The 18007-nt window shown below is 39.3% G+C and overlaps 2 protein-coding genes and 1 pseudogene across 2 annotated transcripts; all 3 read right to left on the bottom strand.

Annotated features, from left to right (window-relative positions):
• Positions 1-3917: 3917 nt before the first annotated feature.
• LOC125892715 (C-reactive protein-like) lies at positions 3918-7667 on the bottom strand. Its single transcript, XM_049582877.1, has 5 exons — positions 7562-7667; positions 7269-7323; positions 6386-6488; positions 5997-6294; positions 3918-5850 (listed from the first exon to the last, which is right to left on the bottom strand). The coding sequence occupies exons 2-5, from the start codon at positions 7321-7323 to the stop codon at positions 5629-5631; spliced, it is 678 nt and encodes a 225-aa protein (XP_049438834.1). The 5' UTR covers positions 7562-7667; the 3' UTR covers positions 3918-5628.
• Positions 7668-8465: 798 nt separating this feature from the next.
• LOC125892716 (C-reactive protein-like) lies at positions 8466-10694 on the bottom strand. The gene is made up of 5 exons (XM_049582878.1): positions 10569-10694; positions 10307-10361; positions 9253-9355; positions 8860-9157; positions 8466-8768 (listed from the first exon to the last, which is right to left on the bottom strand). The coding sequence occupies exons 2-5, from the start codon at positions 10359-10361 to the stop codon at positions 8550-8552; spliced, it is 675 nt and encodes a 224-aa protein (XP_049438835.1). The 5' UTR covers positions 10569-10694; the 3' UTR covers positions 8466-8549.
• Positions 10695-11588: 894 nt separating this feature from the next.
• On the bottom strand, positions 11589-14379 carry LOC125892714 (mucosal pentraxin-like; annotated as a pseudogene).
• Positions 14380-18007: the final 3628 nt, after the last annotated feature.

Raw genomic sequence — 18007 nt, 5'->3', positions numbered from 1 at the left:
CATGGATGACTGTGCATATGGCATGAGATCACGTAGACCATGGGTGTTGTGGGAACATGCGACAAATGACAGCAAGCCAAACTGAATTGAGGCAGACAGAATTGGAATCATATTAACGAGTGCAAGGAAAAGAGGTCTGAAAAGCAAGCATATATAGTACAAATAGCGATGTGGCAACCAAACAGAAATGGCAAATGACTGATGCATGACTGTGACTCCATCAAATATGAAGGTGGGCAATAGGACAAACAATGACCAAGACTTGAGAGGTAGCAGATGAGAAGACCACAAAAGTCCACTGCCAACTATATGAATGACTTAGCAAGAAATAAGGGACCAGAAACTTGATTTAAGAGGAGGCTGCGCGATGGACTATTCTACATAACATGGACTGAGGCACATTCTGAGCACTGAGTCATGGATGACAACGTAGAATCGTGAATCTGTGATGGATATAATAGTGAAAGATAGATCAAAATACATTAAAGTGATTACGACTGGGGACCGTGATTACCAGAACCAAGTGGTGTGTCAGTAACACTGAACAGCAGTCAATGTGAAAATGTGGCAACTGTAAAACAGCAGATGGGTTGAGAAAATGGCCCAGCACACCGTCAGGATGGAGCTGCCATAGCAAGGACCTCTTCAATCAGTGGTGTAGAATAGAGCAAGCAGGATGATCGAGCCCCAGCTGTCGTGATCATGATGTGCCTGCATCTGGTCCCATACAACTAAGGACGGCTTCATCTGCAGGTCATGGAATGTCGAATTCTTGAGTTTATTGCTTGACACTGACTGAAATATTCTGACTTTGCCTTTTTATTATTGTATTTACGTGCCGTTAATGCCTTTTTAAATATATCAATGGTAGTGTGTGCATTTACTACCTTCCTGTTTGCGTACGTGTTATGTAGTATTCCCTTTTTATTTATTTTATTTTATTTTTTATTTCCTTTTTTTGCAATAATGTTAGGATTTCTTTAATCATTGTTTACATCATCGCCTATTCTTAGTTTGTATGTTAATCAACCATTGTGGAGGGAGCCCAAGAAGTGCCAAAGGCTGCTTCTGTATTACTGTGCATATGATAAATGACAACGCAGCGGGCAGATGGAGGTAGGATGACACTGCAATAGAGGCCATGAGACTTATCCTTTGGGTAATATGTTGTCAAGCAGAGAGAACTAACCGAGAAAATCCCCCTGCGACACGTGAGATATACAGGGCCTGCTGCGAGGGGATTATGGGAGTAAAACAGGTAGAGTAAGAAATAAGAGGACACAAAATTAAAGGAACATGTGTCCATTTTTTTCAAAATTGTTTATTGTTGTTGTTATTTATTTATTTCACTAGTGCCTGGAGGCTGCATATCACCACCACAGCCAAACAGTATGACTTTGTTGGCCAAAACACAGCATTAGGTGACAAATAAACTGAAATCCTCACTCCCGGCCGCACTCTCGGCCGCACTCACCCGCCCCTCCCCCCTTCTGGTCAGACAGACTAGTGATAATAAATAAATAAAAAATCAGAGTCTATCAAGATTATGCCTACTGATTAAATGCACGTGTCATTTTCAATTTTTTATTAACAGAAATTAGGCTGATGTTTGTATCAAAATAGGCTATATATCATGAATTACTAGAAAACAAATACATTCTATGTCAAATCAAGATGTTCAGCAGCAGTGAGCACCCCCATATAGTCAGAATGGTACGGTCTTGTTTCATAACCACATTTTGCGACGATTCGATGGCGAGACTGGCAGTCAAATCAGACTTCTCCAAATCGAATCACCAAATCATTGACTATTCGGGATCACCCCTACTTAAACCATCATGGCTGGTTAGTCCACTGTTCCAAAAATCACCAACTCTAGTTTGGTTGAAATACATCCGTCATTCACGGAGTAAGATGTGAAATGTTGGATCTACACTCTACACTGTATTTCTGCACTGTCTCTCAGCTGAGGGTGGAACAGCAGCTCTGTCATTCTTTGGAAGCAGCAACAGTTTAATCAGGAGAGACTTGTTTTGTAGTAAGAAGAATATTTTTAATGTGCACATAAGAATGAAAAATGTGAAAAGTCTTTGGTGATTGGACTCCATCAAGACGGTATGATTTAAGGAGGGTGAGGAATCCATAGTCAAAGAGGGAACCTCCCCGGGGTCTAGACACTGGTGGTGGTACAGGTGGTGAAGATGAGATGAAGATGTGGAGAAGTGCTAATGATCTGGATGGGTAGAGGAATGAGCCTTTGTTGAGCTCGTCATGGAATCTGGATAAGATGGCTGGAGGTGAACGGGGTGGAGGAGGGCGCAAATGATGACTCACAGCAGCAGAGGAGAAAGCAGATTTACAATTTTGCAGTAGTATCCTGATTGGCTGATCTTGGCGAAGTTTGATTGGATTACTTGTAGAGTGAACACCCATGGTCTGCTGATTATAGGAAGCAGTGGGAGTGGGAGGGAGAGAATTTGATAACTAGAGGAGTGAACACCCATAATCAGCTGACTAGAGGAAGGAGTGGGAGGGAGAGAACTGTGAATGGATGAGCACAAACAAAGTCTTCCTGATTGAACTTACCAACTTATGCTGAGCTTCATTACATCAGTGACTGACTTACTCACAGCAGAAAACTGCACAGTCCTCTAATTTGCAGAATATGCCATGTAAATAGCAGCAAACCAGGTAGAGGCACACCTGTTTTTTAAAGGGACAGGGAGACAACACTCTCATTGGTTGAATTCATGATAAGGCCAAAACAAACTTATGATTAATTAGGGGACTAAATACAACCCCATTACACCCAGATTATGCCACATTTAACTAGTAGAGTGAAGTTAGACATGCCCTAAATACACTTTAGACCAATAAGGGCTATATATGGTTATATACTGTTTAAATAAGGCGCTTTGTCGTGTTTCACTTTGGGTAATGTAAGACCCAGATTTGGTGTTTCCTTGCACCAGCTATAGTGCGTCCAAGCACATATGTGAACAGATAAAATGTGGGTAAAAACACACTCAGGATTGGGCTGTGAAATGTAGAGGCTCTTTCATACTTTGTTTTAGATATTGTTTACTGTGGATGATTTTTTTTAATAAAATGTAATATATATAATACTTTATGTGTCAGTTTTAATTAATTTGGATGGTTAATTTACTGACAAAGTTTTACAGCTCACTTCAGACTTGTTAAGGGAAATAGATTTTTTGCAATAAGCTAAAAGCCACTGACAATGCCTGTAGAGATACAACACTCAAGCTGAAGAGGAATTAACTATAGTTAATTGCAAACTAATGTTGCCCTACATTTCATCAGGAACCTGCTTAACACAAGAGCTTCTTATGAGTTTTCACACAGCACACAATGCTTAATTGATTTAGTAGGAATATCTAGTATATAATAATATATATAGTATATATAATATATAGTTCAGCCCTATTTATTGTGGAGGTGCTTGATGCTCTATTCACTTTTGCTAAAGATTTGAAGATATGCAGAAAGGCTCAGATTCTCTGCGGGTCAGTTTCTTCTCATGAGATTCATCCTTCCAACAAGCGACAAGTGTGAACTGTTGGAGGTTCATGAGCTGGTAGCCTTTCTGGGGACAAAATGTAAGTTATATATGTGTGCCCAAAAATGTTAATTACTGTACCAGTGTAGTTCTTTTCATGATGAATGTGGATCCATGGGACAGACTCGTAGTTTTACTCATTAAGAGACTGCCAGCATTTGTCTGAACAGAATGAATCGCATGAACAAAAGTCCACGTGGGATTGTGTGTGTGTGTGATTTACTATCAAAGAACTCTGAGAAGTGATGAAACACAGAGAAACTTTAGCTCTCTGCCAATACTTTAAGCACAGGCCCATTCACATATAGATGAGTAACTACAAAGTATTGCTGTCCCATTGAATCAAGACATTGTTTATTTCAGTGTCAGAAAAATGCAGACAGGTGCCAAGATCAGTGCAATTCATAGAAAAATCAAATCTCAATTAAAGGTGCATTCATCAAAGTTTGTCCAGTAGGGGGCATGACGTTAAAAAAAATCAAGCTGTCAGATCCACAGGCTTAGATGTAGAGGGATGATTCTGTGTCTGATTATCACAATAATGTGATTTGATGCACTTTTTATTCCAAGCTATAGGGAAATGAAAATATATCAGAAATAATGTTAGTGAGCATAATCAATGCATACACAGACTGCAGACTGACATTTAATTAAGAACTGCATGTTGTAAAACACTGCTGAATGTCACATTGTGGTTCCTAAATCCATTGGACTCGCAATTCCCGTTTCCATCTTAGAAAAGTGAAACTTTCAGTGGAATTTTCAAAATTCATTCACACTATTCTCATAGTCTAAGCAAGCTGCTCTTATTAACTGTTTGTATGATTTCCTATGAAAAGTAATTCACCCAAATTCATACATATCCCTTGTATTTTGAAAGGCTGCAATCACGAGAACATTGTGATGACAGGAGTAAACAAGGAAGCAGCCCTGAGTGGTGTTGTAAAGAGACGCATATTTGGAAGCCTGGGGACTTTAAGTGAACTTTGCAACATTTTAAGGTATGTCCTCAACATGTTTCATTGTATCTACACTGGTCATGGAAGAGTCCACGCTTCATACTGATGTCCATGTTTACATTAATTGCTCGTAGAAGTATCATGGAACACCATGAAAAAGTGTTCGCCTGGGAGACCAGCTGTAGGATCATAGAAGGGAGCATAAAAGTCCACTGTTTACATTTGGCATTTCAGTCACCTTCAGTTTCCGCCCGTCTTTTCTCTCTGCATTAACTTCCGGGTCATGGTCATGTGATTTACAAAGAAAACATATTTATTATTATGAATTTAACAAAGACAACACAATAGTAACTCCAGCTCGACAGCAAACAGAGTCCCCCAGAACAGCACAAGAAAACCACTCAACTATTATAAAGGGATCTCACATATGACTTCCGGTGTTGTCATGGCAACATGTAAACAATGCTCTTGTCAGCACTAGCTACATTCGGTATTCTTAACCTAACCACAGTAACTTTACTTGCCTTAACCTAACCTCTGTAACTCTGAGTTATTACATAACTGTACGTTAAAGATGTACCATCAGTCACTGGGCACTAAATTTGTAGGATATCATACGAACTGCTGCGTGTGCATTTCTGTAGGACATCATAGGAACCATTTTATGAGGGTACGTTGGTCGAAGACAGTCCAAAAATATTAGCAAAGATGAACAACTCACTCCAAATCAAAAAACTAGAGAGCTAAAACTCAAATTTGCGATGTCATAGGGTATAAAATCTAGATCTGCTCCATATATAATAATTTGGGGGAGCTGTTGTGGATATTCTAGGTGAGTATAAAGGTACATCTTCTGTTTCAAAACTGAGAACAATACAGTAGAACAAAGCTCATTCTGTGGGTCCACAAATCAGTCTCCCATTCATTGCCTGTGGAGCAGCCACAGACTTTATGCCATGACATTACATGTCTTACTTCTTTGGTTTCTGGCTTTGAGAGAAAGTAGGTCATGTTGAAAAATATTCATTGAACTTTAGTTATACCTTAGATGTCGATTACTCTCTAAAATATAGATGGTATCGTCATAAGCTAACAGGTCATTAGTTTTCGCTTATCTTCTAACAGCACTCTGTCGATGATCTCATACTCCAGCGCACTCCAGTTGAGGACATTCCCTGGAGTGAAGCTGAGTTCATCCATGTACTTCTGGATCTCACAGGAGGAGAGGACGTAGTCCCACATGTGGACATCAGACATCATGCCAACGAAAGACTGCATCAAGTCAAATCCCCCACCATGGGAATCTTGCTCCTGTAGATTGCAGAGGTTTGATATACAGTAAATAAAAGGTAAACTGCACAATACTTGTAACAAAATGTCTACACCAGAGACAACATTAGGATATACAGGATTTGTTTAAAGATCTTTAACTGTGGTGCGTGTTAATCCAACTGTACCTGTCCTAAGATGATTATAGTGGATCCTCTGATGCTTGTTCCAGAGTTGACAAATTTCCTCATCGAAGGTTTTCCATCAAGCCACAGCTGCACCAGACCAGACGCAGAGTCCCATGTGGTACAAATGGAGTGCCACATGTTCGGCTTGTAGTCCTGCCCTCTATATTCTGCCTTTTTATCCCAGATATGAGGCTCCATCTCCTTGTTTGCGTCATCCCAGATCATCAGGAAGGCATTGGAAGTCGCAGGTGTGGACATAGAGAAGAAAGTGTGGTCTCTTTTGAGGTCTGTAAAGGACCTGTAAGTGTTGCAAAGTTATAATCATGCATGATGCATTTCACAGTCAGATGCAGTGGGTTGTTTTATGCACTTTGCACATTAAGTGTTACCTGTGACACACGGTTAAAGTAGTGAAATCCTGTCTTGATGCTGTTAGTCTTACACGAGCAGTTTTGGTTTGTTGTGGGAAGGTAAACATTTTACCCGACAGATCTGAGAAGTGAGAGGGAGTTTTGTTTTTTAGTATAGATTACAATGAACATAACAATACGGTGAAGCTAAAACCTGACTAACTTTGAGGGAGGAAATAATTGCTCATATGTCAGCCACAAACCTTATACAAAGAGAGACACAAAGCATTTTTTGGTTTGCTTATTGTTTTGTTCAGAATCTATTAATTGTGCACAAATTCAAATGTAGGTCATTTCCCTTTGCAAATGGTAATTAGTTCCATATTCAAAGTGTAATGAGCACCAGTGTCCGGAATTAAACAAATGCACAATCAGTTATGAAATATGAAATCATAAAAATGTCCGAGGTTGATATTGAAACATAACACTCTGCTGTTTACTTTTTTGTTGGCATGTTACATTTGTTAATCCTTGTCATTTAGAAACATCTTAACTAAGATGCATGCAAAAAGTATGTGAAAATGGAAAAGAATATAATTATTATGACTAATACAATAGGTACTGCATATGCCAAGAGACAGCACTGGCAATTTAGGTAAAGATATTTGATATATTTTGCCCAGTTTGAAAGTCTGGCATTAATATAGGCTACTGCAAAACCTCATGTTTGTTTCATGAATAAGGAAAAGACTTGTCTTGTGCCTTGAAGAGTATTGCATGACCTGTGTGTAGGAAAAGCTAAAGGTAAATGGCAGCAGACTGCTCCAAACTCTCTTAGTTAGATAAGGATATATATATATATATATATATATATATATATATATTTTTTTTTTTTTTTTTTTTTTTTTTTTTTTTTTTTTACCTTGTGGACTTGCATCACACGCTGTCAGCATCACCAACAGCAGCAAAAACTTCATCTAATACAAGGACACAAAAATGAAAAGCGCTTTTTGTGTTTCTGAGCCAGTGAATCCAACACTTTGAGCTGCGACTCATACTCTGTCTGCCAAAAACTACAAATTAATTTATTCTTATTTACCTTGGACTGTCACAGTAAACATGGAAATGGTAAAATAACACTAAAAATAAAAAAACATTGATATCATAATACAATCATTTTTAAAATCCAACATTTTGCAGCTTTGCATGTCTTACCTTGAGATCTGTTTCTGGATGCTGTGATCAGAGACAAATATGCTGTGAGATTTGTAGACTCACTGCTTCCCTATTTCCCTCTGTGTGTCTGTGTTTCCTTCCCTTATCTACTTCAGTATTTTCTGGCATCAGAACCGTTGTTAACAAAAAAGACGTTATCACACACAATGTGTTTTTCACTGAATCAACAAAATTTAGACTAAAAGCCCCACCTCGTGTTGAATGAGTCATTGTTCTGTATTACAAATGAACATTGTTATGAAATACTCACAGTTTTTCACACTTTTGTCTTGTTTTCAGGAATAAAATAACTGTGTCAATCCTCAGGACAGTATTTTCTTAAATAGTTCCTTCACTATGTGCGTGTTGTTTTTGTGCATGAGCTGTAATCTGTACACAGCAGTTGATCTGCAACATAGATTAAAGGTTGATCACTTGTGACTAACACATACCAACTGTTAAAGATGTTCCTCACTTTCTTCATTCAGTTTAGATAAAACAACTTGACACCACAACAACATCAAGAGCCTGTCATGCTCTCTCAGATTATTATTTGTGTAGTATGGGACATATGCAGTAACAATGCAGTTCTCACTAGGTGGTGGTCTGCTCTGTGTAGTTGCACATGTTGTTGGTGTTTTTGTTCATTGCACCAAGGTGGGTGGACTGCGTTTATTTGGACTCTTGTTTCAGTGTAAAACTGTATGCTATATTGCATGCTTGTGTAACCGCACTTGACAATGACGTCACTGCACTGAACACACCCTATAAACGGAGAACCAGTTGATTTTCAGCTCTTTAACATCTTTTACATGCTCATATGTAAAACAGAGGAGAGAGGGATTATATTAAGTACCACTTGTTTTATTCATGAGAAATGATTTATGACAAGATGTTGGCATGATTAAATGATAGCCTTTTTATTACAGAAAACCAGATTTCAGTTTCACAAGACAGCGATAAGACGGTGATAGTTTTGTTTTCAAGTTTAGTAACAGGTCATTTGTTTATTTTCTACCAGCACTCTGTCGGTGATCTGGTACTCCAGCGCACTCCAGTTGACGACATTCCCTGGAGTGAAGTTGAGTTCATCCATGTACTTCTGAATCTCACAGGAGGAGAGGACGTAGTCCCACATGTGGACGTCAGACATCATACCAACGAAAGACTGCTTCAAGTCAAACCCCCCACCGTGGGAATCCTGCTCCTGTTGATTGCAGAGGTTTGAGATACAGTAAATAAAAGGTAAACTGCACGATACTTGTCTTTAGCTATGGTGTGTATTGATAAAACAGTACCTGTCCTAAGATGATTATAATGGATCCTCTGATGCTTGTTCCAGAGCTGACGAATTTCCTGATCGTTGGTTGTCCATCGAACCACACCTGTGTCAGTCCACTTGTAGAGTCCCATGTGGTACAAACAGAGTGCCACATGTTCGGCTTGTAGTCCTGCCCTCCATATTCTGACTTTTTATCCTTGATGTGGGGCTCGATCTCCTTGTTCGTTTCATCCCAGAAAATCAGGAAGGCATTGGAATTCGTGGGTGTGGCCAGAGAGAAAAGGATGTGGTCTCTTTTGAGGTCTGTAAAGGACCTGTAAGCGTTGCAAAGACATTATCGTGCATGATCATTTTCACAGTCAGCGATACAGGGGGTTGTTTTAATGCATTTTGAAAAATTCAGTGTTACCTGTGACACACAGTTACAGCACTGAACTCATTTATTGGTGTAGTAATTTGCACACGCGCTGTGTTGGTTTGTTGCGGGAAGGTGAACATTTTACCTGACAGATCTGAGAAGAGAGAGGGGGGAAAATAGATTACAATTTGGTGAAGTTGATTAACACATTATTATTAATTCTATCATTATTAAAAATTATTATTACAAACTGGGTAACACATGGCATATGATGAATTTATCATATACTGAAAGTCACTACAGGAATTTAGGAACATACAGCACCATATGAACAACTGGCTCTTGAGCTTTATTTTTACACATGTAAGCAAGGGCAAAAGCATTTCAGTGTTATTTTGCTCATATATAAAACAGAGGGGTTTGGGGGTTCTCCACAAGAGACTTAATTTCCTGCTTTTCAGTCATTTTTCTTTGCACCAATTTGTGCCTTTTTTTTTTTTTACATGAATGTAGGGTATAAACGTCTCTAATTTTGTCCAAAAAAAAAAAAAAAGTCCTCTGCTACTTTCATGTTTGAAATAATAAGGGGGGACTTGCCCTTTGCTTCCCGCCCGAAATCTCTACACCTACCTACTCCACTTAGCTTTTTGCTTTGCTTATTGCTTTGTCCAGTGTCTATTTGTTGTGCACACGTTCACCTGAAGGTTATATTCCTCACAAATAAAGTCGTTAATTCCTGAGTGAAAGAGGAATGAGCACCAGTGTTCTAGCTGTGTCAAGTCAAGAAAATGTCCCGAATTACACAGCTTCAGTAAGTTATGAAATCATAGAGGCAACCAAGTTTAACATTAAAACATGCTGCTTTTTTTGTTTGTTTGTTTTCCGTCAGTATGATAGCTTTGTAATTCTGTAGAAACGTGTTTGTTGAAAATTACTCGTGTGTAACACTGGTCATTTAGGTAAGGCTATTTAACATATTTTGCCCTATTTAGTCTGTCCTATTTTCAAAATAGAATTGCATGACGAAAACAACACTCAAAGGTAAATGGCAACAAACTCTCTCAGTTGAAGAAGGGTTTTTTGAATATATATATGTTTTTTTTACCTTGCGGACTTGCATCACACGCTGTCAGCATCACCAAGAGCAGCAAAAACTTCATCTAATACAAAGACAAAAAGACACCATGAGAAACAGTTTGCATTTCTGATCCAGTGAATCCAACATTTTTAAGCTGCTACTGATACTCTGTGTACTCTTTGTTACCTCAGACTGCAACAATAAGCAATACGGGTTGGAAAAGGTAAAAAAAAAAAAAAAAAAAAAAAGCATTTTATATTTCTATATTGTGCAGTTTTGCATGTCTTACCTTGAAATCTGTGTCTGGATGTCGTGATCAGCAGTTGGACTGTGAGATTTGTACACTCACTGCTTCCTTAAATCTCTCTGCTCCTCTGTGTTTCCTTCCTTTATCTACTTCTATATTTTCTGGACTCAGATTAGTGTCATGTAAAAAAGCATTATTGCACCCAAGGTGTTTTTCACTGAATAAGCAAAACTGAAGCTGAAGCTGAAACTTTTAGACTGAAAGCTCTTCCTCATGTTGAAATAGCCATTGTTATGTATTACAAATGGACATCATTATGAAGTACATAAAGCTGAAGCGAAGTAGGTGTACATGTTACAAAATCTGAATCACTGTCTTGTTTTTACTACATCTGAATGAAATAATGGTGTCAGTCCTTTTTCTTACATACTTTCTGTACTATCTGTGTGTTGTTTTTGTGTTTTGAATGCATCTATCCCTGTTACACATGCAAGCGCTGTTCATCTGTATGTAACAATTAATCTGCACATAGATTAAATGTTGATCACTCGTGACTAACACAGATGTTCCATTCTTTCTTCATTTAGACAAAGTTAAATGTCTTAAATAAGGTCTGTGGTTAATGCAAGCTCAAGAGTGTGTTTTGTTTGTGTCTTAAAAGAGGTGGTTACAAACAAGGGGCTAAATGAGATGACAAGATGTTATCACACCAAAAAAGGTGTCACGGCCTCACTGTTGTGGCGATGTCAAAGTCATGAGACTGTGGTGTATTTGTGTATCATAAACTCTTGTTTGCCACAGAGCCTAGTTTCACCCAAAATCTTCCATTGTTTTGTTTGTTTTTTGTTTTTTTGTCGGGGGAACCAGAGTGATGTTAACATCCATATTGACCTACAAATAAACGTCATCCCTGCAGCACCCAATTAGTCATGTACCTAATCTTGCTATGTCAGCATATGTTTGAATCTCAGGTTTTAGGGGAGTGCACAGACATGGCCCCCCTTCAGCAGAGAAATATGAAAACACCTATCTTGTGACAAACATTGCATAGATACAAGACAATATAGTCAAGAGCATTTATTTAAGGGAACATAAAAGTAAGAAAAACACATTTTTAAATGGAGGGGGACTTTATGACAAAATGTTGGCATGATTAAATGATATCCTGTAAATGACAGAAAACCAGATGTTTGACTTTGCAAGATAAGACACTCAATGATAGTTCTGTTTAAATGGTTTAATAACAGGACATTGTTTTTTGTTTATCTTCTAACAGCACTCTGTCGGTGATCTGGTACTCCAGCGCACTCCACTTGAGGACATTTCCTGGAGTGAAGCTGAGTTCATCCATGTACTTCTGAATCTCACAGGAAGAGAGGATGTAGTCCCACATGTTGACGTCAGATATCATGCCAACGAAAGACTGCTTCAAGTCAAACCCCCCACCGTGGGAATCCTGCTCCTGTAGTGATCGCAGATAAATAGCATGAATGTTGCCCAATAATTGTTTTAAATCTAGAAATTCAAGAGATTAAATAGCGCTTAGCAATAAAACTGCACCTGTCCTAAGATGATTATAGTGGATCCTCTGATGTTTGTTCCAGAGCTGACGAATTTCCTCATCGAAGGTTTTCCATCAAGCCACAGCTGCACCAGACCAGACGCAGAGTCCCATGTGGAACAAATGGAGTGCCACATGTTCAACTTGTAGTCCTGCGCTGTAAATGCTGCTAATTTGTTTCTAAAATACATTGACGGCATCCTCTACAGCATGCCTGAAGATCAGGAAGTCATTGTCAGCAGAGGGTGTGGCCAGAGAGAAAGGAATGTGGTCTCTGCTGAGGTCAGTGATGAACCTGTAGGTATTGGAAAGAAGTGATTGTGCATGCTGCCCTTTCACAGTGAGAGATACAGTGGGTTCCTTAATTCATTTAAACCAGTGAAGTCTACCTGAGACAGACTGTGACGGCACTGAACTGCTGTCTTGTTGTCATCAGTTGCACACGAGCTGTGTTGGTTTGTTGTGGAAAGGTGAACATTTTACCCGACAGATCTAAAAATAGAGAGAAATAAAATATTAGTGGAGATAATGTATCCATGTATTACAAAAAATTAGCATAGCGTTAGTTCAGGCAGGACACAATGTCAAGCTCAGCTCACATTCCAGCTACATCAGCTGATCTCAAACAGCCCAATCAACTGATGGATCAGCTGATTGATGGAAAGGAGTCAGCTGATAGATCACATGATTCCTTTCTATGCAGCCAATTGGCTAATCTCATCCAGGGCGCCCTATTTAAACTGCCCTGGCCTACCCACTGTTGCTGCTTCCCCTGCACTTTGCAACCTGCCTCCACCCCAGCTCCTCCTTTTCATGCTGTGTCTGACTTATCAGTGTAATTTCTCTTTGTCATTGATGCTGGCTCTGTTCTGTTACTGGGGGGTCTTTGCTGCTGCTCTCCCTGCCTTAGACTTCTCATTTAGGCGAATAGAAGGGCAGGGAGGTGTGCTCTCTCTGCCTCAGGCTTTCCACGTGGAAGAGGCTTTCTGTGTAGGCCAGAGGAAAGGCAGAGAGGCCCCAGAATAGAGCCATTCCGCCCCTTTGTGATGGTTCTACAAGCTGTCAGAATAAGCATGGAGCCCACACACTAACCCTACACTTTTCAGGGTCCGATTTTGGTTTTGCAACAGGGAAGAAACATATATCTTTTTCCAAACTCTCCAGGTAACAAGTATCATTAATACATGACGTGTCCCCGGCACAACATTTAGCTCCAAATCCACAAAACCAGCCTGAAAATGAAGGAAATCTGAAGTGGTTGCATTAGAGTCGATGGAGCACAGTCTAATGGTACATTATGATTGGACAGTCTGTATCCGGTGGTGGGACTTAGGGAGGATAACAAGTCCAATGCAAAGAGAGAGAGAGAGTGTTGTTAACACCCCCTTTTTGATATCCCATTTAGCTTTTTATAGTTTACTTATTGTCTTTGTTTTTTGCACAAAGTTATGTTCATTGTTTTCTTCTGCATATAACTGCTGGTTGAAAAAGGAATGAACATCAGTATTTTTGACTGTGTTGAGTCATGCAAATGTATGTCCTTTAAATAAAAACATACTCACATTAAGTTATGATGAAAGACTAAAAACAATCAGGGTTCACATTAAATACTTTATTTGGTAACAAGACCCACAACTACTATCCTACTCTATTGAAGTGTCTTTGAGGACTCCGAAAAGCACTATGTTATTATCATTATCATTATTATTATTAGTAGTAGTAGTAGTAGTAGTAGTAGTAGTAGTAGTAGTAGTAGTAGTAATTTATCCCTCACACTCAGACATTACACTTCTCCAGCTAACAAGCTGGACTTAAACCTTAAACAAGAGAACTCATTTTTGTTCAAGGTATGGCAAAAACAGTCCATGTTTATGTCAGTTTTAAGTGTATACAGTTTGCTATTCGTATTTTACAAATGCTCTACAGTCCTTTTGGTATCCACTTGTAAGATAAAGATTTTTTTTTACCTTGAGGACTTGCAGCACATGCTGTCAGCATCATCAGGAGAAGCAGAACCGTCATCTAACTGAAAGACAAAATGCCACCATTGAAAATATGTAAGTTTATCTAATAACTTCAATATGTTGCTACTAACACTTTCAATGTCATTTATTTGCCTTGGCCTGCTGTGATGCATCATGCAGATACAAGTGGCAAAGAACAAAAGTTTGCATTTAATTAAGTCAATTTTAATTTCTCTATTTTTCCTGTGCACATCATGCCATGATCTTACCTTGTAGTCTGCCAGAATAAGATTATGAGTTTCACACACTTGCTGCTTCCTCATTAAAGTCTGTTTACTGGGCTGTTTCTGACTCAGGATCTCGTAAAAAGCTTCATCCAGTGATTTTTGTTGATTCGGCAGAATTCACACTAATGTTGAAAGATCAAGTTCTGTATTTTTTCAGTCTGCTTGTGGTGCTGTATTGTCGCTAAAAAAGGGCTTAAAGTCAGAGCTACAGACACACCTAGAATAGATACATGATCATGTGATGTATATCTACTGTAAATATTGGTGACAGTCACAGATGTGGGCTTCAAGGGGGCTGCAGGGGACAGCGTCCACTCCCTCAAGCTGGACATGAGGATGTTTTCTGTTTTTGAAGGGAACAGTTCCAACTCAAATAGCTGAGTACTGTAGATTCTGTATCACCAAAGCAACAGAACATCCTCTTGTCAGGCTTGTGGTAAGTGTAGCTGTTCGCTCAAGAAGCCTCTTTTGGCTGTTACCAGCCCATTATTCTGTTATGTCAGTTCAAAGTTAAATTTACTGGAAAAGAACGAAAAGTAAAAGGTAGAGTTTGCAACATAGGGAGACTGTCTAAATTAACGCATCAAACAACTTGCCTTTGCAGGATTGTCTTGTGCTAAGTTCACACCACGAGTGACAAAGCGACAGTGTGGCCCGCTACATTATCTCTGAGTTGCTGTTGAAGTGTTTCCCAAGTGCTCATTGTGTCATCATTGGCTTGTGTGTGTCTGCTACAAAGCCCCCTTGACTGAACCAAATCTAAAGTTTGTATTTAGTCAAAAAATATCTGTTTTTGATCACTGTCTGAGCCCCATTTTGACATAACATTTCGCTGCCCCATTGTATCCACTGCACTGAAATCTAGCATAGCGTCATCTTCACTAAATAATACTGTACCACAGGGAGTAACAGAAACATGTGATTGGTTGACGCTTCACAGCGTCATTGAAGCGCTGAGAAAAGTTGAGGCCAGCTCAACTTTTATTTGTAGCATTTCACTTGTCAATGTTGTGCATAATCACTTTTTTTCAAAATCATTCATCAGTCTGCTTTCATTCATTCCTTAATTTTCCTTAACCACTTATCCTGCTGGGAGCCTATCCCAGCTGACGTTGGATGAGAGGTGGGTACACCCTGGACAGGTCACTAGACTATCGCAGGGCTGACACATAGAGACAGACAACCATTCAACCCCAAGAACCCTCTTGCTGTGAGGCAACAATGCTAACCACTGTGACACCGTGTCGCCCTTGCAGTCTGCTTTTTTCCACCATTTCAGTTCATTTTAAATAACTCATGTACCTATCTTTCTCACATTGTTACTCTAAGGCAATGTTTTTGCTTTTGCTCCTTTTATATTTAACTATTTTGCCAGATTATTAATACTCGACTGTTTTTAAAACTGGGTCCAGTCAGTGACCCTGACCCGAGGAACCCACTGGTTGTTCTTGTGTTACTGTAACTTTCAACATTCTCTGGCACAAGAATTTCCTTCAGGATAAATTGAGTTCTTTTTAATTGAATTGAAGTAAATGTCACCCCCGTCTGTAGCAACAAGTGTTGGGCATCAGTTTGTAGCTTCATGTCACTGACTTCCATTGAAAATGACTTGTAGCTTGTTGTGTTGTAGAATAAAGAGACTCAAAACACAAGATTGGACATTTGAGGGTTTACTTGCGAGAAAGCCAAAGAGTTGGTACATCATGACAATTTATAGTGTGTGACAAACAAACATAGTAGGTACTGTAGGTACTTCCCAGTACTACACTTAGTATTCCAAGTGTTATTTCCTGCCACTCAGACAACCAGCTCAGAGAACAATTGCTTCTCCTTACATAAACAAATTTGGTTGGCATCTTGCCACATCATTTCATTGAAGTCACGAAGACCATTTTTGCTGAAGTCATGTCAAGACAATAAGAGTTTATGTCAGGTCACGCACACTATATATTCACACAACGGGAACTGCCCATTGGTCCGACAGCCCATTGGTTCGACATCCCATTGTTCTGACCATATTAAACCTATTGTTCCGAAGTCCATTCCGAAATCATCATGATGCCCTGTGGTTAAGGTCTGGTTAGATTTAGGCCCAAAAACCACTTGGTTAGGGTTAGGAAAAGATCATGGTGTGGGTTAAAATGAAAAAGAAAGTGACAAACACATAAGCCGTGAGCTTGCTCCGCCTCAAGTCTTTCCCAGCTGACCCAGAGCCGGTCGCGGCACACCGTCAAGGTAGAAATACGCCCGCCGGGAGCCGTTCTGCACCGTGGACAGTTGGACTAATGGGATGTCAGACCAATGGGCTGTCGGACCAATGACATGGACCCCACACAACAACAGTTTATCCCAGGTCATTTACACTATATATCCCCCCCTCTGGTGGTTATCCGACCCCATCAGTCAATCAAGCATTTAATCATTTTAACAGTTAAACCATCAGCCAATGCATGTGAAGGCAAAAACCCAACAGACTTTCAGCCTCTTCACTTAACATTTGTTTGAATATGTTTAGCATGTATGTAGCATTTGTTTAGCATCGGTTTAGCGTAAGTATAGCACCGGTTTAGCATTGATTTAGCTTTTGCTGTCTGTTGGGAAATTTCTCTACGGCTCCCTTAATATCCTACACTAAATTTGTCATTGTAATTCTATCTATGGGTGACCACGTTCTTAGCTTGCATTGATTGTAACTGATTATATAGTTAACATGGGTTATTAAAAACAAAGTTATAAATGTAAGCACAGCAAAACACCTTCAAAGTTTGCGCTTGCCTGCATGGTGCAGTTATGTGTAATTCAAAACATGAAATCTAATTGTGCATATGAATGTGAGCGTAAGTCAGAAATACAATCCTTTGGTAACTTAACATATGATAATTAGTTGAATACATAAAACACCACAACCGCATATCAAAAACAGTGGAAACTTCAAAGTATCAGCCATAAGGAATGCAAGTACATCTGCGTTAACTGATCAAATGATGACGCCAAAAACTCACAATAAAATATCGTACAGAATATAATCCATTATCATATTACATTATATTACATGTAGTTTCAAAAGGTAAAGAGTTCATGAGCAGTCTAATGTGCTGTCCATGCACAACCCCCAACTATTAATGTGGTTATTTCTATCTTTGCCAAAATTGCTCCCCACAATCCAAGTTACAATCCAAACCAAGTTGTTGTCAAACAGTTGTTTATTTCCACAACCAGCAGTTAGAGATGAGCATGATGATTCTTTAGGAGTCCTCTGGATGAACGTCAGTCCAGTATTCTCTCTCTTGTAGCTCTGTTTTGGTCTCCACCAACTGCTGAGAGAAAAATCTGTCTCTTTAGCTGCTAAATGCTCCACTGTTTTCACCAGCTAGTTTCCAACTGTGTCTGCTGTTTGCTGCTGAGCAGGTAGAGTACAGTGACTTTTTACAGCTTTTACTATGAAAACGACGCAATGAGAGCAGTGACTGAACTGTTGTCCATTATATAATCTGGAATAGGGAACAAATCCAGCTGTCCAGTTACCATCTCAGCCAATTGAAACATAGTCCCTTTAGTAGTTGCCACTACATTCATCTGTGTTGCAAAACTCCTCATGAGAACATTTCTCAGAATGGGTATGATGCAACAACCCAGCAAAAGACATATAACTAGAACTATTAATGTGAT

The sequence above is a fragment of the Epinephelus fuscoguttatus genome, linkage group LG8 (assembly GCF_011397635.1).
Source record: "Epinephelus fuscoguttatus linkage group LG8, E.fuscoguttatus.final_Chr_v1".
NCBI classification, from domain to species: Eukaryota; Metazoa; Chordata; class Actinopteri; order Perciformes; family Serranidae; genus Epinephelus; species Epinephelus fuscoguttatus.
Note: the sequence above shows the minus strand (reverse complement) of the source record. Positions and strands in the feature narration are given on the sequence as shown.